Source organism: Nuphar pumila, chromosome 12 (genome assembly GCF_984573655.1).
Source record: "Nuphar pumila chromosome 12, dmNupPumi1.hap1.1, whole genome shotgun sequence".
NCBI lineage: Eukaryota > Viridiplantae > Streptophyta > Magnoliopsida > Nymphaeales > Nymphaeaceae > Nuphar > Nuphar pumila.
The window spans coordinates 61,082,325-61,101,679 of NC_143260.1; the positions used below are offsets into that span (position 1 = coordinate 61,082,325).

The 19,355-nt window shown below is 37.2% G+C and overlaps 1 protein-coding gene across 1 annotated transcript; it reads left to right on the forward strand.

The window, feature by feature from the left end:
• Positions 1–5,680: 5,680 nt before the first annotated feature.
• LOC149820970 (polygalacturonase At1g48100-like) lies at positions 5,681–7,606 on the forward strand. The gene is made up of 6 exons (XM_089981872.1): positions 5,681–6,073; positions 6,182–6,349; positions 6,470–6,514; positions 6,599–6,806; positions 6,923–7,004; positions 7,105–7,606. Exons 1-6 carry the CDS (start codon positions 5,681–5,683, stop codon positions 7,604–7,606), a joined length of 1,398 nt encoding a protein of 465 aa, XP_089837998.1.
• Positions 7,607–19,355: the final 11,749 nt, after the last annotated feature.

Sequence of the window (19,355 nt, forward strand, 5' to 3'; positions counted from 1 at the left end):
TAGACTTGAGGTGCTTGCACTTTTGTCAAGTGCACTGTCATGATCGTCTACTTCACTATCGACTTGCATTTCGTCTGAGGGAATATTCAAGTCAAGAGTGAATCCAATGCCTGCACCCTTCTTATCATGTGCATCATTAGTGCACATATTCAATTCTTCAAGTGCATTGATAGTACAAATGTCTGTTGCTCGATGACTTCCCAATGATTGAGATACGCCATCTTCACTGCAACTAACTGATATACTCAACAATCATGTGCAAAATATCAATTTGTGTTAGCCAGCGCATACGTTTACTACGATTTATTCAAGATGCATATAACAACGGCTACTGATTAGTTAAGCATAATAGCTTACAAATCGATATTAACAAACAACACCATATCTAACAAATTGATACTCGAAAACACATAATATTTTACAAATCGATATACGACAATTCAACATAATATATTACAAATCGATAGTAACAAACAAAACAATATCTCATAAATCGATAGTAGAAAATATATAATATCTTATAAATCGATATACGATAATTCAGCATAATATATTACAAATCGATATTAACAAACAAAATAATATCTCACAAATCGATAATAGAAAACACATAATATCCTACAAATCGATATATGACAATTCATCATAATATATTACAAATCGATATTAACAAACAAAATAATATCTCACAAATCGACATTATAAAACACATAATAGCTTACAAATTGATATACGGTAATTCAGCATAATATTACAAATTGATATCAACAAACAAAATAATATTTCACAAATCGATAATAGAAAACACATAATATCTTACAAATCGATATACGACAATTCAGCATAATATATTACAAGTGAAACAATATCTCACAAATCGATATACATGTTACTACAACCGCAATTTGTGTTACATTGCATATATTGAGTGAATGAACGATACCGGATGGGGTAGAGGCCATTGCTCACATCTGTAACCAAGCATTCTTGTCAACAGGTCCCAGCGTCTTACAAATGTCTTCAAGTTTCCAACCGTTGAAAGGATAAAATCTACCTGAAATAACAAAACAACGCCTTAATGACACTCACGAAAACATATGTCCTTCAACAATAGCACGATGACATGGAAAGGTACTCACGATGCTTTAATGACACTTGTTGGAATGTTTGTGCTTCATTGCTTTTTCCATATTGCCTAACAAAAATGAAGAAGAAGTAAAGACTGTGAAAAGAGATGACCGACAAATCCCCCTTTGACGCCCACCAATGATCGAACCAATTGTTCGATTTATAGTTATCTCCACGAGGTAGGAACGAACCAGGAAAAGTTTTCTATCTAACACAAGGCAGGAACGAGAACGCGACCATGTGTTGTAGCACAAGCTAAAAACAAAGGCGGAACGTGCAAATCTATATATGGGGAGCGGGAGGACATTTTCGTCCAACACATATCTATCTTACGGAAGGACATTTCCGTCAAAAGCATATCTATCTTTTTTATATGTTATTTTATTATAAAGTCATCGTGGGCAACATTGGCATATGAATTATCATGGGTCCCAAGATATTCCTCCGTATACACAGGAACACACAAATTTGTGTTTCGGAGAGAACACACAACACCCTCTCTCTTCAAACCAATACCACCTTCTGCCTTTGGTTTACATAGAACCTCTCAAGCAACAAGATGGGGTCGCCTGATTTTTGAAAATAGTTTTCAGTTGGCATATGATTTTTTTAGGCAAATTAAACGATATCAACCAAAACACAGGAATACTTGCCTGAGTATTTTGAATCAACAGAATACGACCAGCATATGAGAGCATCTTCGATTTCCAAGATCTTATATTCATACGTAAAAATTCTTGACTTTCAAGAATAAACCTTGTATTTTAAGTTTTAAAATAAAATATAATTAATGAGACTATGTTTATATTATGTTTTATTTATTAATTAGTAATTCTTAATTTCTTATTATATAAATGTGAATTTTTGTGATAACTTGGCCATTACATGAAAATTTAGTATATGTTTTTCTTGTTTGAGGATAATAAGAAAAAATTTAGCATATGTTATTAATTATTGTTTGATGTATAAAGTGCTTGTAATAACATGTGTATCTTGTTAAGTGGTAGAATATAAGATTCATTTTAAGATAAGTCTTTTTTCATGCCTTCATTTTTCAATGATAAAATAAATTATATATTTCTGTTAGTTGAAAAATATGAATTTATATCCGCTTCTCACCCAATTCCATCTAATTGATTCCTATTTGATTCTTTTTTTTGTTTTCTAATAAGCTTCCTTTTGGCTTTTGGTTCGGACCACAGGCTGCTTCCTGTTTTATTCCCGATCCGCTTTTAGGTCATTCTATGGTTCTCCGGCAGTCTGGCTCAACTGCACTCCACATGTCCCGTAGCGCTCGCCCCCTATCAAGGCCAGGGAACCGTACATCTGTGAGATTTAGTTGATCTTAGATCAGAGGATCTGTTATCCTCCTTTTGCTCAACTCTCTGATCTGGCGTGGTCCCTATGCTAGATTAGAATTTCGAATATGAGCCCTAAGGCAATCTATCACTCCCAGGCGTGGTTGTATGACAGGGCCGAAACACATATAACGTGTTCAGCCTTTTCGAAAGGGGAGACTGGGGAGGCATGGGGCCCGTCGCTGGGGGGAAGGGGTGATAATGTGTTCGGGCTCGATCACTGGATCTGATCACAAACAGTGCCTGACATCTCCATGTGAGCCTTATGGCAGACTTTAGAAATGGACTAGTGAACATGAGTGAGGACATCCTTGAGGAGTGCAAAATCCTAGTGGTCATCCTACTTTGTTCTTGTTAGATGTGCACGATTATATATAATATATCTGTGGTTACAGATGAAACTTTCTGAACTAATAAGACATGAAATGTTTTTAATCTCAAAATTATATTGGAAAGTAACCCTATGAAACAAGACTACTGAGTTAAGCTAATTAAACAAGACTATTGTTATGTCATATGCATGAAAAAGGGGCGGTTGCTTGCTAGTACTTTGTGTTACATGCATCGACCGAACTTTGGATTTTCTGCTGTTTGCAAACCACCCCTCAACCTAACCACACAGACACACATGGACAAAGAACCTCTCTCTCTCTCTCTCTCTCTCTCTCTCTCTCTCTCTCTCATGCGAGGGATAGTCCTGTGATCCGGCCGAACACATTGTGTCTGAGGCCCTTTTGAAAGGGGGAGTAAGCATGGGACCCCTCTGAAAGGAGGGGCAGGCATACGTGGCATCCAGTGGTTGGGGCCAATCACTGGATCTGCTCACAAATGCACCACTCTCTCTCTCTCTCGTGCACAAAGAAAAAAAAGGAAAACCCTAAAGCATGATTGGTTTCGATGGTATTTTCTCTCTTCGAAATCACCATCTCGTGACTCTCAGGTTGCTTTCTGTGATTCCTTCAGCATCACACATCATATGTCCTGTTGTTTCCCCCAAGCAACCCCATATGACTTAAGGAACCCGTGACACCACCATTAATTCATTTGTCCTCACAGACTCCCTTTTCCTAACCCCATGCTGGTGCACCAGTAGTACTACCCCAACTTTTTCATGAGACACACCTACAAAGACAATTTTCCACCTTCCCCCCAAACTCTCCCCTCCTATTTACCCTATATATTATATATATTAAACCCTGATAAATCCAAACACTACCCACACTAACCTTGTTCATCCTTTAGACTTTTACATTATTAAATGATAAAACATTATTTGTTTCTTATGCATCCGATCTTGTTTATAAAATTGTCTGCTGATGTATTTAATAATTGAAAGAATTTATCGACTTTTTATTATTCCCAGACGATTAATCGATGTAAACAACTTGCAACTGACTAAACTAGCCCACTTGCATACTCATGCAAGCACTGTTTTTTTCTTCTTCTTTTTCCTAACACAGATTATGAAACAATGTAGGTTCTAATGAACATTTTGGCGCAATCAGAAAAGTAAAAAAAAAAATTAAACTGCAGCAGTACTGCACTAGGTTGCCAACTCGCTGTCTTATGTAGAAGCATGTTTGTGGCTCATATTTCACAATCCACGTTCAATAGCACCTAATATGGCTTTTAATACTACTACTACTACTAATAATAATAATAATAGTAAATCCAACAATGATCTAGAATTTTCGATTATACACCACAAAGGGAGAAATATGTGTTGATATTGTCACGTATCATTTGGTGATTTTCTTTCATACTATACCCATAGTAACACTAGTCCTATATAGAGGGGCAAAAACTCGATAGAATACAAAAATTTATAGGAAAGAAATATCATGATATGTCATGATAATTAAATTAAGACATCCATGTATTTTTGCTGATATTTTACCCATTTCAAAATTTCAATGATATTTTATATTAATTGAGCCATCAAACTCAACTAGTTTCTAAGGATTTCAATTGACAATTAATTGATTTTGGTTTAGATATTTTATCAACTTTACAACTTAATGGGATTTCTCTTTCAGTTCTAGTCCAAATAGATATAGGGTTAAATCTTAGTACAGAGCCATTTCTTATTTTATTTGTAATATTAAACGTTGGTGACATTAACTTTAATAGCTAGTAAACACATTTGTGTACTTTAATTATAAATTATTAATAAATGATACAATTAATTTGGCACATATAGCCAATAATATGGGCAATATCTGATATTGATAGCCAATGATATGTTACCTATATATTGGCTTGCGACAACGAGAATAGAATATGCATTAACCTGCATATATACGAGTGTGTAGGCATGCATACGTATGTGCTGCATATGTGTGTGCATTTCTTCCTATTGGATGGAGATCGATATTAATAATATTATTAATACTGTTATTATTATTTACTAGTAGTGTTATTATTATTATTGGTGGAATTCCAATGCTACCAATGGACAGCTAAGGATTAGCAGGAAAAAAATGAAAACCAATGGGCAACATAGCAGTTCAGAGTATCACAAATGAAACACACTGCAAGAGTTTTCTGTAAATAAGATAATGTAACGGTGATATGACTGCTTATGGGTACTAGTGGATGTTCAGAAATGTACTAAATCCGTGATTGCCACAGGATTGAGCATCCCCAAGTGCACTCAGGATCACAAACTACTCTGCATTCCGCCATTGAGAGCCAATAGTTTTCACCATAACATTGAAATGCTAACCAACTTGTGACTTACACGTGGCAATAGGGTGGGCCCCTTCCATGAAGATCGCAGAGCCACAAGCTTGGTGTATAGTATAAATGAGTGACTGCATCGTGTGGCTGTTGCTGTGCCTTTCAGACACTTACTGCTCAGCTGCAATCTTTTCTGTGTTGTTCTTGCTGGTACTCTAAAAGTGTCTTCTTTACTAATGAAGCTTAAAGAGTTACACCACTATTGCTTTTTCTCTTCACTATCTATTTCTCTTAATGATCTGATTAGTAGAAGTTATGAGGCATTCAATTTTATAACTTTCTGGTAGTCCTATCTTAGTTCAACTGTAAACAAGACTATTGAATGCCGCGAGTCTTATCCCTAGTCATTCTTGTGATTATCCTGCCAAACTCAGAACACAAGAAAGTTAATCTCCAATTTGGGTTCAAAATTGGAGATAGCATTCCTTACTTAGAGAATTGTGTTGTTACAAGCGATGGGTGTCGTCCATGGTTTTCTCTTTGATTTTATCGTCTTCTGTCTTCTGCTAGAGGCCAGCTACGTGTTAGGAAGACCCCATTACCACCATAAGCATAAACGTCCGGATTCTGGTTTATATGGTTCTATTTCTCAACCACCTGCTTACCCTCCTTCAGAGTCTCCGGATTCCCGCAACGCCGGTAATTCGAGTTCGGAATCTTGCATCTTTGATGTAAGATCGTTTGGTGCAGTTGGTGACTGCTCCACCGATGATACAAGTGCATTTAGAGCAGCTTGGGAGGCTGCATGCAAAGCTGAAGATGGTGTTCTTCTTGTTCCATCTGGCTATACCTTCACAATCACTTCTACGATCTTCACGGGGCCTTGCAGGAGCGGTTTCACGTTTCAAGTGAGTGCCTGCGATCGAACAGTTATCTGAAATAATTTGTCTGATTTGCCTATGGTCTTGTTCTAGTTTTCACAAAATTCTGATATGTTCTCTGTTCCTTATGAGAAGATAGATGGAGTTCTAATGCCACCAGATGGGCCAGACTGCTGGCCTAAATCAGATAGTCCACGCCAATGGATAGTATTTTACAGAGTCGATGGAATGACACTTCAAGGCGGAGGAGTAATTGAAGGCAATGGACAGAAGTGGTGGGATCTTCCCTGCAAACCACACAGGGTATCTTGAATCATCATCATCAATCAATTTCATTTTTAGTTCATAGTTCAAAATTCAGCTATATCCATTCTTTTGAAGCCAATGTCATTGATCAAGTTTTCATCTTCTACTTGGTTTCAGGGCCCAAATGGATCAACATTGCCAGGGCCTTGTGACAGCCCTGCAGTAAGTTCAAGAACATACTCTGTTTCAATGTGAAGATATGATATACAGGGTTTCCCATTTTGAAAGATTCAATTTTTATTTCAGGCCATTCGGTTCTTTGAGAGCTCAAACTTGACAGTAAGTCAGATCAGAATCCAAAACAGCCCTCAATTCCATGTCAAATTTGATTCCTGCGATAACGTACTCATTGACAGTATTTCCATTTCTTCCCCTGCAACGAGTCCCAATACTGATGGGATTCACATTGAGAACACAAAGTATGTTGGCATATACAATTCGCTCATAAGCAATGGTAAAAACCCATAATCCTTCCTTTATTACTATTCACTAGCAAAGATTGTGTACATTTAGCTTGCTTTGGTTCTTTCAAGTTGGTCGACTCTGAGGCAAAGTTGATGTACTGATCAGGTGACGATTGCATATCGATTGGTCCGGGTTGTTCACAAGTTGACATAGCAAATGTTACATGTGGGCCTAGTCACGGCATCAGGTACAATACTTCTAGTGGATTGTAGTGTTTATTCTTAAGTCTTCTTTTGTTTCTTCAGTAAATTTAACTACTTGCCGTTTTGGAATTTACTAATTACCAGCATTGGAAGTCTCGGAGTCCATAATTCACTGGCCTGTGTTTCAAATATATCAGTCTCCAACTCAGTCATACGAAACTCAGATAATGGCGTCAGGATCAAAACATGGCAAGGAGGGATGGGGACTGTATCAGGCATTTCTTTCAGCAATGTCTATATGGAGAATGTTAGAAACTGCATGATCATAGATCAGTACTACTGCTTGTCAAAGGCATGCAGGAACCAGACATCTGCTGTATTGGTTGCAGATGTTGCATACAGAAATATTAAGGGAACGTATGACGTTCGAAGCCCGCCGATCCATTTTGCTTGCAGTGACACCATGCCCTGCGCCAACATAACACTGGGAGAAGTGGAGCTTCTTCCTGCAGAAGGAGAGATGGTTGCAGATCCTTTCTGTTGGAATGCTTATGGGGGATTGGAGTCCCTCACTATCCCACCTATAGCATGTTTGCAAGAGGGAGCACCTCTGTCTCTCACAGAGGGCTCCTCTTACGGCTGCTAGTGTGCTAGGCATGAGTTTCTGTGCTACCATTTTTTAGAGAACCACAGAATACTAGAATGTAAGAAAAAAAATGTCATAGTTTACATAATTCAGTCTCATGCGACGCAGTTTTGTGTGAAATATTATTTGCATTATCTTTTACCCCTTTTTTTGGTATTATTCCCATGACTTGTGATGGGTGGTTCTAGAAACAAGTCAACAACCACTAATTTCATGCATCGAAGCCTCCAAATTCACTATGAACAAAAAAAGCTTTATGTGGGATATTTGGTAAATATACAACAAAATTATGGAATTAAAGGTCAAAATAAATTGGTGGGACTATTTATGAAGATCATTCTTAGTGTTTGCGGTCAATAATTACATATAAGACTTGGGGTGAACTAATTCTGCAGTGAAGATTGGAACAATTTCTGGGACAGGATGGCATCCAGATTTAAGAACTTTTTGTTTTATGCTGTCTGTGGTGAACTAGCAGGGTAACTGAGTATCCCTTTTATTGATGTTCTTGGCTTGGAATGGCCATTAGCTTCATTGGGCTAAAGACCACCTCATCACCAGGCTTCTTTATCATTTTGTTTTGGTTGTTTAGTGATGATTTTCTGTTATTGAAAAAAAAAATTCATGACACGGCATACGGTTCTTAAAGAAGATCGGCTAAATACATACCATTAAAAAAATTAACATTAGCAACAGTGCTAATAGGATGCTAAGCATTAGTAGTGATGCTCATGGAATTCACAGAAAATTAGATCAAATAGGATTTATCTCAATGGTGGTTAAGATGAAAAAAAGGAATTTGTTGGTTGTGGAAACGGATCACAAGTTTGCATTAAAATAGCACTCAAAGCAATGGACTCATGCATCCCATACAAAAATGAGAATCTAAATACATAAATAACAATTCTAACTTAATTGTTCAGCACATTAAACTTTACATCTAGTTGCATGAGAGCTAACTTCACCTATTTATCATGCTTCACAAGAACCTAAAAGTAGTAGCCTGCAGCCTTTAGCAGGTGGAAAAGACATTTACGATAGCCATGTCAGACATAGGAATTATTCAATCAATCATTTTAATATTTTTCAATGTTTAGTTTAGTGAAAAGAAAAATTTTCCTTCACTTCTAAGGGCTATTAATTCTTTTTTATGACTTGAAACCCTTGCCAAGAATCAGGCCACTTAATGGCCTCACCCCTATGCAAGTCACCAACACCCAAGCCTTAACGGAGCTCATCAATTAAAAGCACGTTGTATAAACCCAAATTTTTGGGATGGTACTCTAGTGTGCTGTTCTGCCCTAGGGCGACACACTAGAGTGTCGTTTTGCCTTGGGACGACACTCATGGGTGTTGTCCTACCCTAGGACAACAGTCCTTTGTGTGGTCTGCCCTGCGGAGTGTGCGGATAAGCTTCTCAAAGAAACAAGTCTCAGTTAAACTCAAACTCTTTGTGTGTGTTTCGTATGAGAGTCTTCATGGATGAGCCTTATCCTTTAAGAGGATAAGCATAGATCCATTTGGAATGGATCTGAAACCTAAAAACCTATGATCCATATATCATTTTATACTCCTATAAATAGGAGTTGACCCCTAGAGTTTAGAGGATTCAAAAATTCCCTGTCTAAGCACTGGTCCTAGAGATAACGTCTACCCTAGCTTTGCCATCACTCTTACCCTCTTTTGGCCTAAGCCCTAAACTGCCATACTTATGCGGAGGTACTTGATGTCTTTTTGATGAAATTGTATTTTTGAAAAGATTTTTATATAAAAAGCATGTGAAAACCAGACATCAAATAATAAAAATTGGTTCTCACTAGTAGTAGAGACCGGGTCAAACTCAGGAAACGGGAATACTTCGTATTCAAACAAAAAACTAACTATTCTTTATTGTCAAAATGAAAAGTACAAAAAAAATTAAACTACTTGGCTATTACAATGAATGAATACCCTATGCAGTGGGCTTAAGAGACTTTATTTACAAACCCAAAATTAAATTCCTAAATTCTAAAATAAAAGCAAAAATCCTTCTACTCTTGTGCTTTTGTGTCACTTGATCACTTTCGCTCCACTCCTGTGCGATGCTGCACAAATCAAAAGAACACGAGCAACACAAGAGAAAAAAAGTGAACTATACTAAACAAAGTATACTAACTAAATGCTAAAAATACAAAAAAAATCATGAAAGCAATCTAAATGACAAGTAAAATTATATTAACCTAATAACAATTAACTAAGTAATTCTAAGACTAAATATAATATCGAAAACAACTAATTAACTAAGTAAATCTAATGATATAGCATTGAGTAAACCGATTTACTTAACTAAATGAAATCATGATTAAGCTAACAATTACTCATCTAACTAATAGTTAATCAACTTAAGTAACTAAACATGTATTATCTAAAAAAAATAACTTGACTTAACAACTATCAATTACTTACTAATCAACTACACTAACAATTACAAAATGAAAACAGGAAAAGCAGGGAATGGAAAAACAAGAATTTCAGCATATGTAAAACAAGAAATTACTGAAAGCAAAACAGTAAATCGGAAGAAAAAAAAATAGGAAATCAGAAATGCAAATAAGGGAGAAAATGTTATTCAGCCATGAATGAGATGCAACAAACCAACAGATGTTGTGCAAATGAATTTATAAGTGTCGTGAAGATACAAAAGGAGGTTGCCGTGAAATAGGCTTAGCCGTGAAAATCAAAGGCCAGATGAAATTCAAAATGAAGTAAGGTTGTCGTGAAATTCAAACATGAAGAAGGGATGCCCTTAACAGGGGCTGCCAGGAAGATAGGCTGCCAGATTAGGTTCAGCCGTGAACATGGAATGTAGTCTAGTGAAGAAAATCAGTATCGTAAATCACTTGTGCCTTCACAATTCAAAGAAATCACGAAGATCGGCCGATGATGAGGCTCAGGTGAGGGCACCAGATAGAGGACAAATCCTGATATTTTTTATAGCAAAATTCACTGTGAATCCAATCCGATTCATAGTGAATTAACAGAAGGGATTCACGATAGGTAGAGAAAATCCGGCATATCGGCAAGCATATTCTGACATAAGAGAAATCTAACAAAAAGAAGAGGAATTCGGCCAGTCTGGAGCTAATCTGGCAAAAGAGGGTTGAATCCACTGATAGAGAAAAGAGGAATCCAGCCGATCAAATAAACCACAACAACTCTGCTCTTCACTAAGAAAGTCAATGATACAAATAATGAATTGCTTGGGTCCAGCAGACCAGACAAATTCGGCAGATCTGAATGGGATTTCAGATCAGTAGACATATTTCAGGGAATTCAATGATCTGAATTCCTGGCAGATCTGAGAATGTATTTCACGGCAGCAATTTCACTGTGAAATCAGAGAATTTCACGGTGATGATGCAATTAATGCATATGTTGTGCAACAAACGAATGAATGCAGAGGCTAAATGAATCTACGATATAACTAAATCACACTAATAATGAAATAAAAAACTATGCAGAAGATACTATGGATGCAGATGAATGCTTTGATGTGAAACAGAGAATGCGTGAATGCATAGAAGGAGAAGAAGTGAAGGAGAAGAGGTATAGAAGAAGAAGAAGAAGAATTAGGAAGAAGAAGAGATGTGCTTACCACGGTTTGGTTGAGGAGAGAATGGTCACTCCTTTGCCGCTACTTCGCCCGTTGAGAAGAAATCCACCGGTGAGAAAAGGATTGAGAGAAGAGGAGGAAGAAAGAAGGGAGAAGAAGCATTCGATGGAGAGGAGTTCAAAGATAGGGGCTAAGTTTGAGCAATGGAGGACCCCTCTCTCAATCCCATACATAGGGTTTTTAAAGAGAGAAGGGGGTTTTGCTACTTTTAAAACTTACTCTACTATTCTACAAAAATTCCAAAAAGAGATTTTCAAAAGAAATGTTTTCTAAAAAAAACTTCTAAAAACCTACACTAACTACTAAAACTTCCTAAAAACTATGTTGGTTTATTTTTTCGAACCCAACTTAGTTAAAAATCTAAATCCTAAAGAAAAATACGACTAACTAATTTCTAAACGACCTAAATCGCCAAATTAATTCGCAATTTATGCTTTTTCTGTTTTTTACCTTTTTGCAAGTTTTCTTGAAACTAATGATAAATGTGAGAATTTAATGCGATTATTCATCGGATCATGCATGAATTAATATGATAAAATGCTAAAATAAATGCATGATCAAATACTTCCATGCTTATCATTTGCTAGTCCTCAAGCAAACTGAAGTAAATCTGCAAGAATCAATAACTAACCAACTCACTTTCGTAGGAATCATGGTTGCATTTAGCATATGCAACAAGCCCTTTCAATCCCTGGGTTACCCTAGTGGACGAGTAAGGTCTCGTGAGGGTTTACAATGATGCTACCCACAAACATCTCTGTCATGTATGCATATAAGTACCCATCTTCATGAGCAATAGGTAGTTAAAGACTTTGTTTTCACAAATATTTCTTGTTATTTCAAAATCAAAACATAATTAGAGTCTTTTATATACCACCACAAAAAAAGAAATTCTTTTATTTTTCTAAATAGCATAATCATTTATGTTTCATTCTCATAAATTCAAATACATACATGCTATTCTTTACTTATCCTCACTCATATGTGTTCTGCACAGGTTTTCTCAATATTTGCTTATAAACAGTAAGCTTTTCTCTTTTACGCTCTTTTCTTTTTCTTTTTCTTGATTTTCAATTTTTCACATAATTTTTTTTTCTTTCTTTCTTTTATTGAGCACTATATCAAATTTCCAGTTTTCGTGCCCCGTGTAACGAGCTTTGGGTCAGTGACTCCCAGGCCAGACGACCTTAGGGCACCAGATACAAAGTATTCCTCGGACTTAATTGCTAGAGTCACTAGACCTTTAATTTTTTTTATAGTTTACGTATAGTCTACTTTTCTGTCATGTGCAATGTCAATATCTACTAGGCTCGCTATAAAGTTCATGTAATGGGCTTTCGAGTCGGTGGCTCCCAAACCAGATGGCTTTAGGACACCAGGTTTAAACACCCCTCAGGCTCTACTTTGCTCGAACAAAATAGGCCACAAATATGAACATAGACAAAGAATTGACTTCCTTCGTTAACCTTTTCGATATGAAACTCAAACACTTCAACTTGGGTCTAAGCCCAGTTACTGGGGAATACGAAGATATCAAACAACTAAACGTATGCTCATTTCACTTTTTGAGCTATTTTGCAATGTTGTTCATTTGCTTAGTTTTCAAAAATAAAACTGTACATATTCATACTTGTGATTCAAAATAAACTCTAACATGCATCTATAATCTTTTCGTTGAAATTCACATAAACAACCACGATTTCTAGATTCATGTCAGAAAAAAAAATTTGTGGGGCTTAAAAATCCTCTAAAAGCATTAGATTTGAAATAACATTCATATAAGTTCAAACTCTTTCTTTAAAAGCCTACTTTTTCATGAAAGATATGTAAACATGTGCAAGAACGTAGACAGAAATATCAAGGTGTGTAAACTACCCCCCCCCCCATGCTTGAATGACACTGTCCCAGTGGCACTCCCCCACACTATGTGAATGCACATAAAATGCAATAAATGAGGAAAAAGCGTAGAAACAACCTGACATAAATTATACATGCATGTTCTATGAATGCAATATATACATGACATGACATAAAAACCATGAATAAAATGAAAAACAAAAACCTAAGAAAATCTACAAATCCTAAAAGAAAATCTAGTAATATACAACATATGGGTTGCCTCTCATAAAGCGCTAAGTTTTATGTCCCCAGTCAAACGGATCCCTGGAAAAACCCTTCATCGTCCATGAGATCAATGGACATGAAGTCAAGCTCAATCAGGCTCGCTGAAGAAAAGAGTGTCATCTGTGACACTATGCACTGTGTTTCCGCCCATCTGTGACACTACGCAATGTGTTCCCACCCACTTGACCCCTAAAAGTGATATCATGACTCTCGCTACAGGAAGAACGGAGGTTAGTCTCCTCTGGGAGACTACTCTCAAAAGAAGAGTCTAGGATCGATCGACTATCACTGAATGTAGACTCAAACAAAGGATGGATATGATCTTGCTTGACTAGGTCAAGCATCTTTTGCATTCACATCTCTTGCTTGTTGTAAGCAATCGATGGTCCTAATGCTTGGGAGACTGGGGCTCTATGAATATATAAAGAATATAGAAATTGTGGGCCTTGCCCCTTCTCCTGAGGTCTAATGAAGAAGATCGACTCGTCGGTGGGTATGATATTGGGCTCATGAGTCGATTCTTGAATGGAGTGATACACCTTCCCATTCTGAAGGGATGTAACTGATTTAACCTGCGCAGGGTGTGAATCAGTGGGATGCAAGCCAAATGACATGGAATCCTCTCCCTTGGGTATGATAACAGGCTAACTAAATAGGTTCCCCTTGCTTTGTCTGCTGAAGGCCTTAGCCAACTATCTCATTTAAGTCTCTAGCTTGGCTATTGACTGCGTGTGGGAACAAAGAGTAACCTTGATATCAGAAAAGGCCTTTAACATCTTCTCCTGAAATGATATGCTCGAAGTGGGCTCATGAGGAGAAGGCAGACTATACGGGGGGTGGAACTGTGAGAATATGGGACGTGAGTAACCTTCTGAAGGGTACTATGTCTATGCTGTGTCTGGGAGGGTTGATGAGATGGGATGGGGTGGTTTTGCCAACCCGGGTTATATGAGGGTGCAAACGAATCATGCACGAGCTTAACGAAACCTTTGGCAGCATTCACCTGCTCCTAAACGAATTATGAATATAGTGGTGTTGCCGGACACTCAGAAACACAATGTGCAGGGCTAGCGCATAGCTCGCACACTCTTCCTACTGGACTTCGTGAAGAATTGGCTAGGAATTGATCTAATTTCCTAGTCAACTGGTCAACTTTGGTTTGCAATTCTAATTCAGACCCTACTTCAAAAATCTCACCTTTCCTAGGACCACTAGGCACAAATATGGTTCTATCGAGCCGTGAAGACAAGGTATGATGCATCGTGTTTTCACTCAAGGTCTCGTATAAAGACCAAGCCTCGTCCTCACTCTTGAGCATAAAAGTGCCCCCACATGTCGAATCAACCATTTGACGGTTCTTCTCAGTAAGACCATCATAGAAATATTGCGCCAGTTGCCAACGAGGCACTTGGTGGTGGGGACACTTGCGAAGAAGATCCTTCATCCTCTCCCAAGTCTCGTGAAACATTTCTCCATCTATTTGCAAAAAGCAGGTGATGGCCTTTCGATATTGATTCGTCTTACCAATTGAGAAATATTTCTTTAGAAACTCCCGTTGCATATGTTCCCAAGTGGTAATTTGAACCGTATCTAATGCCTTCAGCCAATGCTTGGCTTTATCCTTCAGAGAGAAGGGAAACAAGGTTAACCTCATAGCATCGTCTCCAAAATTATTGATTCGCACCGTCGAGCAAATTTCAAGGAATTTGTCGAGATGACGATGTGGGTCTTCATTACTAAGACCATAAAATGAAGGTAGCATCTGGATCACACTAGCCTTAATCTCAAAGTGGTTCGCTCCTACATCAGGTCTCGTGATGTAGGAGGTGGGAGTATAGGTTTTGGGCATGAAGTACTCCCTAAGGGGACGAATCATCTGCTTATCCTCAGCCATGGTTGCAGCTCTATGGGCTCTCCTGATAAAGAACTCGGGGTCCTCGATTGGCTCGACAAGCTCACGGTCAAGTGAGCGCCACCCTTGCTTACACCTTGAAGTAGACTAGTGTAGCACACGTCCTAATTTGAGGTTTTCTACCTAACTAACACGCCAGCAGCCAAACCACAAAGCGAGTAAACAAAAACGAATACTAAAAACGAGAAATAAACAAGCACCACGCAGTTGCACTTAGAAGGGAATTTGCGAAAAGGAAATCTATATGCACGGTACCAATCGTACACAGTCACTTCTAAGGGAATCCTAATGGGTGGTTGTGCAAAAAAAGTAAGCTATTCTCTACGTTATGCAAACACGTGGTTCTAAACCTAAGTACAAAAAGCAAACTAAACAATCCTAATCAATCGACTAAACAATCCTGATTACAGAACTAAATTAAACTAACAACCTAAAATACGAGAACAAACACAAGGCAATAAAATGAATACCCGTATTTTGCCATTCCCTGGCAACGGCTCCAAAATTTTGATTTCTTTTTTATGAAATTATAGTTTTGAAAAGATTTTTATATGAAAAGCTTGTGAAAACCAAACATCAAATAATAAAAACCGGTTCTCACTAGTAGTAGAGACCGGGTCAAACTCAGGAAACGGGAATACTTCGTATTCAAACAAACAACTAACTATTCTTTATTGCCAAAATGAAAAGTACAAAAAAACTTAAACTACTTGGATATTACAATGAATGAATACCCTACGCAGAGGGCTTAAGAGACTTTATTTACAAACCCACAATTAAATTCCCAAATTCTAAAATAAAAGCAAATATCCTTCTACTCTTGTGCTTTTGTGTCACTTGATCACTTTCGCTCCACTCCTGTGTGATCCTGCACAAATTAAAAGAACACGAGCAACACAAGAGAAAAAAAGAGAACTATACTAAACAAAGTATACTAACTAAATGCTAAAAATATGAAAGAAATCATGAAATAAATCTAAATGACAAGTAAAACTATATTAACCTAATGACAATTAACTAAGTAATTCTAAGACTAAATATAATATCGAAAACAACTAATTAACTAAGTAAATCTAATGATATAGCATTGAGTAAACTGATTTACGTAACTAAATGAAATCATGATTAAGCTAACAATTACTCATCTAACTAATAGTTAATCGACTTAAGTAACCAAACATATATTATCTAAAAAAAATAACTTGACTTAACAACTATCAATTACTTACTAACCAACTAAACTAACAATTACAAAATGAAAACAGGAAAAGCAGAGAATGGAAAAACAGGAAATTCAGCATATGTAAAACAGGAAATTACTCAAAGCAAAACAGTAAATGGGAAGAAAAAAAAATAGGAAATCAGAAATGCAAATAAGGGAGAAAATGTTATTCAGCCATGGATGAGATGCAACAAACCAACAGATGTTGTGCAAATGAATTTATAAGTGTCGTGAAGATACAAAAGGAGGCTGTCGTGAAATAGGCTTAGCCTTGAAAATCAAAGGCCCGATGAAATTCAAAATGAAGAAAGGTTGCCGTGAAATTCAAACATGAAGAATGGATGCCCTTAATAGGGGCTGCCAGGAAGATAGGCTGCCAAATTAGGTTCAGCCGTGAACAGAGAATGTAGTCCAGTGAAGAAAATCAGTATCGTAAAGCACTTATGCCTTCACAATTCAAAGAAATCACAAAGACCGGCCGATGATGAGGCTCAGGTGAGGGCACCAGATAGAGGATATATTCCGATAGTTTTTATAGCAGAATTCACCGTGAATCCAATATGATTCACAGTGAATTAACAGAAGGGATTCACGGTAGGTAGAGCAAATCTGGTAGATCGACAAGCATATTCTGACAGAAGAGAAATCTGGCAAAAAGAAGAGGAATTCGGCAAAAGAGGGTTGAATCCACTGATAGAGAAAAGAGGAATCCAGGCGATCAAATAAACCACGGCAAGTCTACTCTTCACTAAGAAAGTTAATGATACAGATAATGAATTTCATGTGTCCAGCAGACCAGACAAATTTGGCAGATCTTAATGGGATTTCAGATCAGTAGACGTATTTCAGGGGATTCTGGTGAATGATCTAAATTCCTGGCAGATAATGTATTTCACGACAGCAATTTCATCGTGAAATCAGAGGATTTCATGGTGATGATGCAATTGATGCATATGATGTGCAACAAACGAATGAATGCAGAGGATAAATGAATCTACGATGCAACTAAATCACATTGATAATGAAATAAAAAACTATGCAGAAGATACTATGGATGTAGATGAATGCTTTGATGTGAAACAGAGAATACGTGAATGCATAAAAGGAGAAGAAGTGAAGGAGAAGATGTATAGAAGAAGAAGAATTAGGAAGAAGAAGAGATGTGCTTACCAAGGTTTGGGTTGAGGAGAGAATGGTCACTCCTTTGTCGCTGCTTCGCCCATTGAGAAGAAATCCACCGGCGAGAGAAGGATTGAGAGAAGAGGAGGAAGAAAGAAGGGGGAAGAAGTATACGATGGAGAGGGGTTGAGAGAAGAGGGGCTAAGTTTGAGCAATGGAGGACCCCTCACTCAATCCCATACGTAGGGTTTTTAAAGAGAGAAGGGGGTTTTGCTACTTTTAAAACTTACTCCTACTATTCTACAAAAAATCCAAAAAGAGATTTTCAAAAGAAATGTTTTCTAAAAAAACTTCTAAAAACCTACACTAACTACTAAAACTTCCTAAAAACTATGTTGGTTTATTTTTTCGAACCCAACTTAGTTAAAAATCTAAATCCTAAAGAAAAATACGACTAACTAATTTCTAAACGACCTAAATCGCCAAATTAATTCACAATTTATGCTTTTTCTGATTTTTACCTTTTCCGCGAGTTTTCTCGAAACTAACGATAAATGTGGGAATTTAATGCGATTATTCATTAGATCATGCATTAATTAATATTATAAAATGCTAAAATAAATGCATGATCAGTACTGCCAAAGTCATTGCAACAACCCTTGTACATACACAGAGGTGATGCTGGACCGAAGAGAATCCTAAAAGGACTAAACAGACCCCAAAGTCCAAAAAAGATGATTTTCATATTGATCTTTCTATTTATTTTTATATTTTTTATTTATATATTTAATTTATTTTGTAAGTGATTATACATGTTTGGCTTTTATTGCATATCTCATTTTGCAGAGGTGAGCTTTGAGTTGCAGAGATCGAAAAACTTGTCACCACTTTACCTTATTGTAGAGGATGGTCAAGGCTTGAAACGAGAGTCCCACATCTTGTTGAATGAATATGAAAAAGGGTTTTACAAAATTCAGGTAAGTCTTATTTCTTCATTGTAAAATTTTTATCAACAATTTTTGGCGATCACGATGAAACACCATATTTTTTTTTTATTTTTCGTAGTTAGAATGACATTGCTGAGAAGTTTTGGGTTCTAACAACCCCAAAACCTTTGATAGTCGAGTTCTCTTGCTTTGAATGGCAGACCCCTCTATCATCCGGTCAATGTCATCCTAGGCACTACTATCACTTTTTTTGCCTTCTGTCCTAGGCTCTACCATCCATAGAGCCTGTCATCTAGCACTCCTTATACCTTTTGCCCTATTTCTTTTGCCTTTTGTCCCTGCCATCCACAGAGACTATCGTCTGCAAACTCTGTGTCATCGATCCTATTTTTTACTTTTTTCATAAGCTCAACCATCTACAAAACCTACCGTCCCTCACCCTTTGTACTGTATGCCCTATTTTTTCCTTTGTCCCATGCTCGACCATCCACAGAGCTTGTCATCTGGCACCCTCTGTGTTGTCTGCCCTATGTTTTTGCTTTTTATCCTAGGCTTTGCCATCCTCAAAGCATTGTTCAACATAGTCTATGTCATCCAACCCTATTTAAAGTTTGTGGACCTCCTTCTGCAAGGCTTTGCCATCTACCATCCTAGTCTCTATTGCCCTAAGAAAATCAACCCTTTCCCTTTGTCATCCACACCTATTATAGAGTGTCATATGTCGCCTGATAGCCTCATGATTCATAGTGTTTGTTATCGACTAGATCCCTAAC

What these genes read in the sequence shown, in the direction of transcription:
- LOC149820970 (XM_089981872.1), top strand. Translation starts at nt 5,681, where the DNA reads ATGGGTGTCGTCCATGGTTTTCTCTTTGATTTTATCGTCTTCTGTCTT. An exon ending in GGAGCGGTTTCACGTTTCAA is followed by an intron (nt 6,074 to 6,181) that starts GTGAGTGCCTGC and finishes CCTTATGAGAAG; the next exon opens with ATAGATGGAGTTCTAATGCC. An exon ending in GGGCCTAGTCACGGCATCAG is followed by an intron (nt 7,005 to 7,104) that starts GTACAATACTTC and finishes ACTAATTACCAG; the next exon opens with CATTGGAAGTCTCGGAGTCC.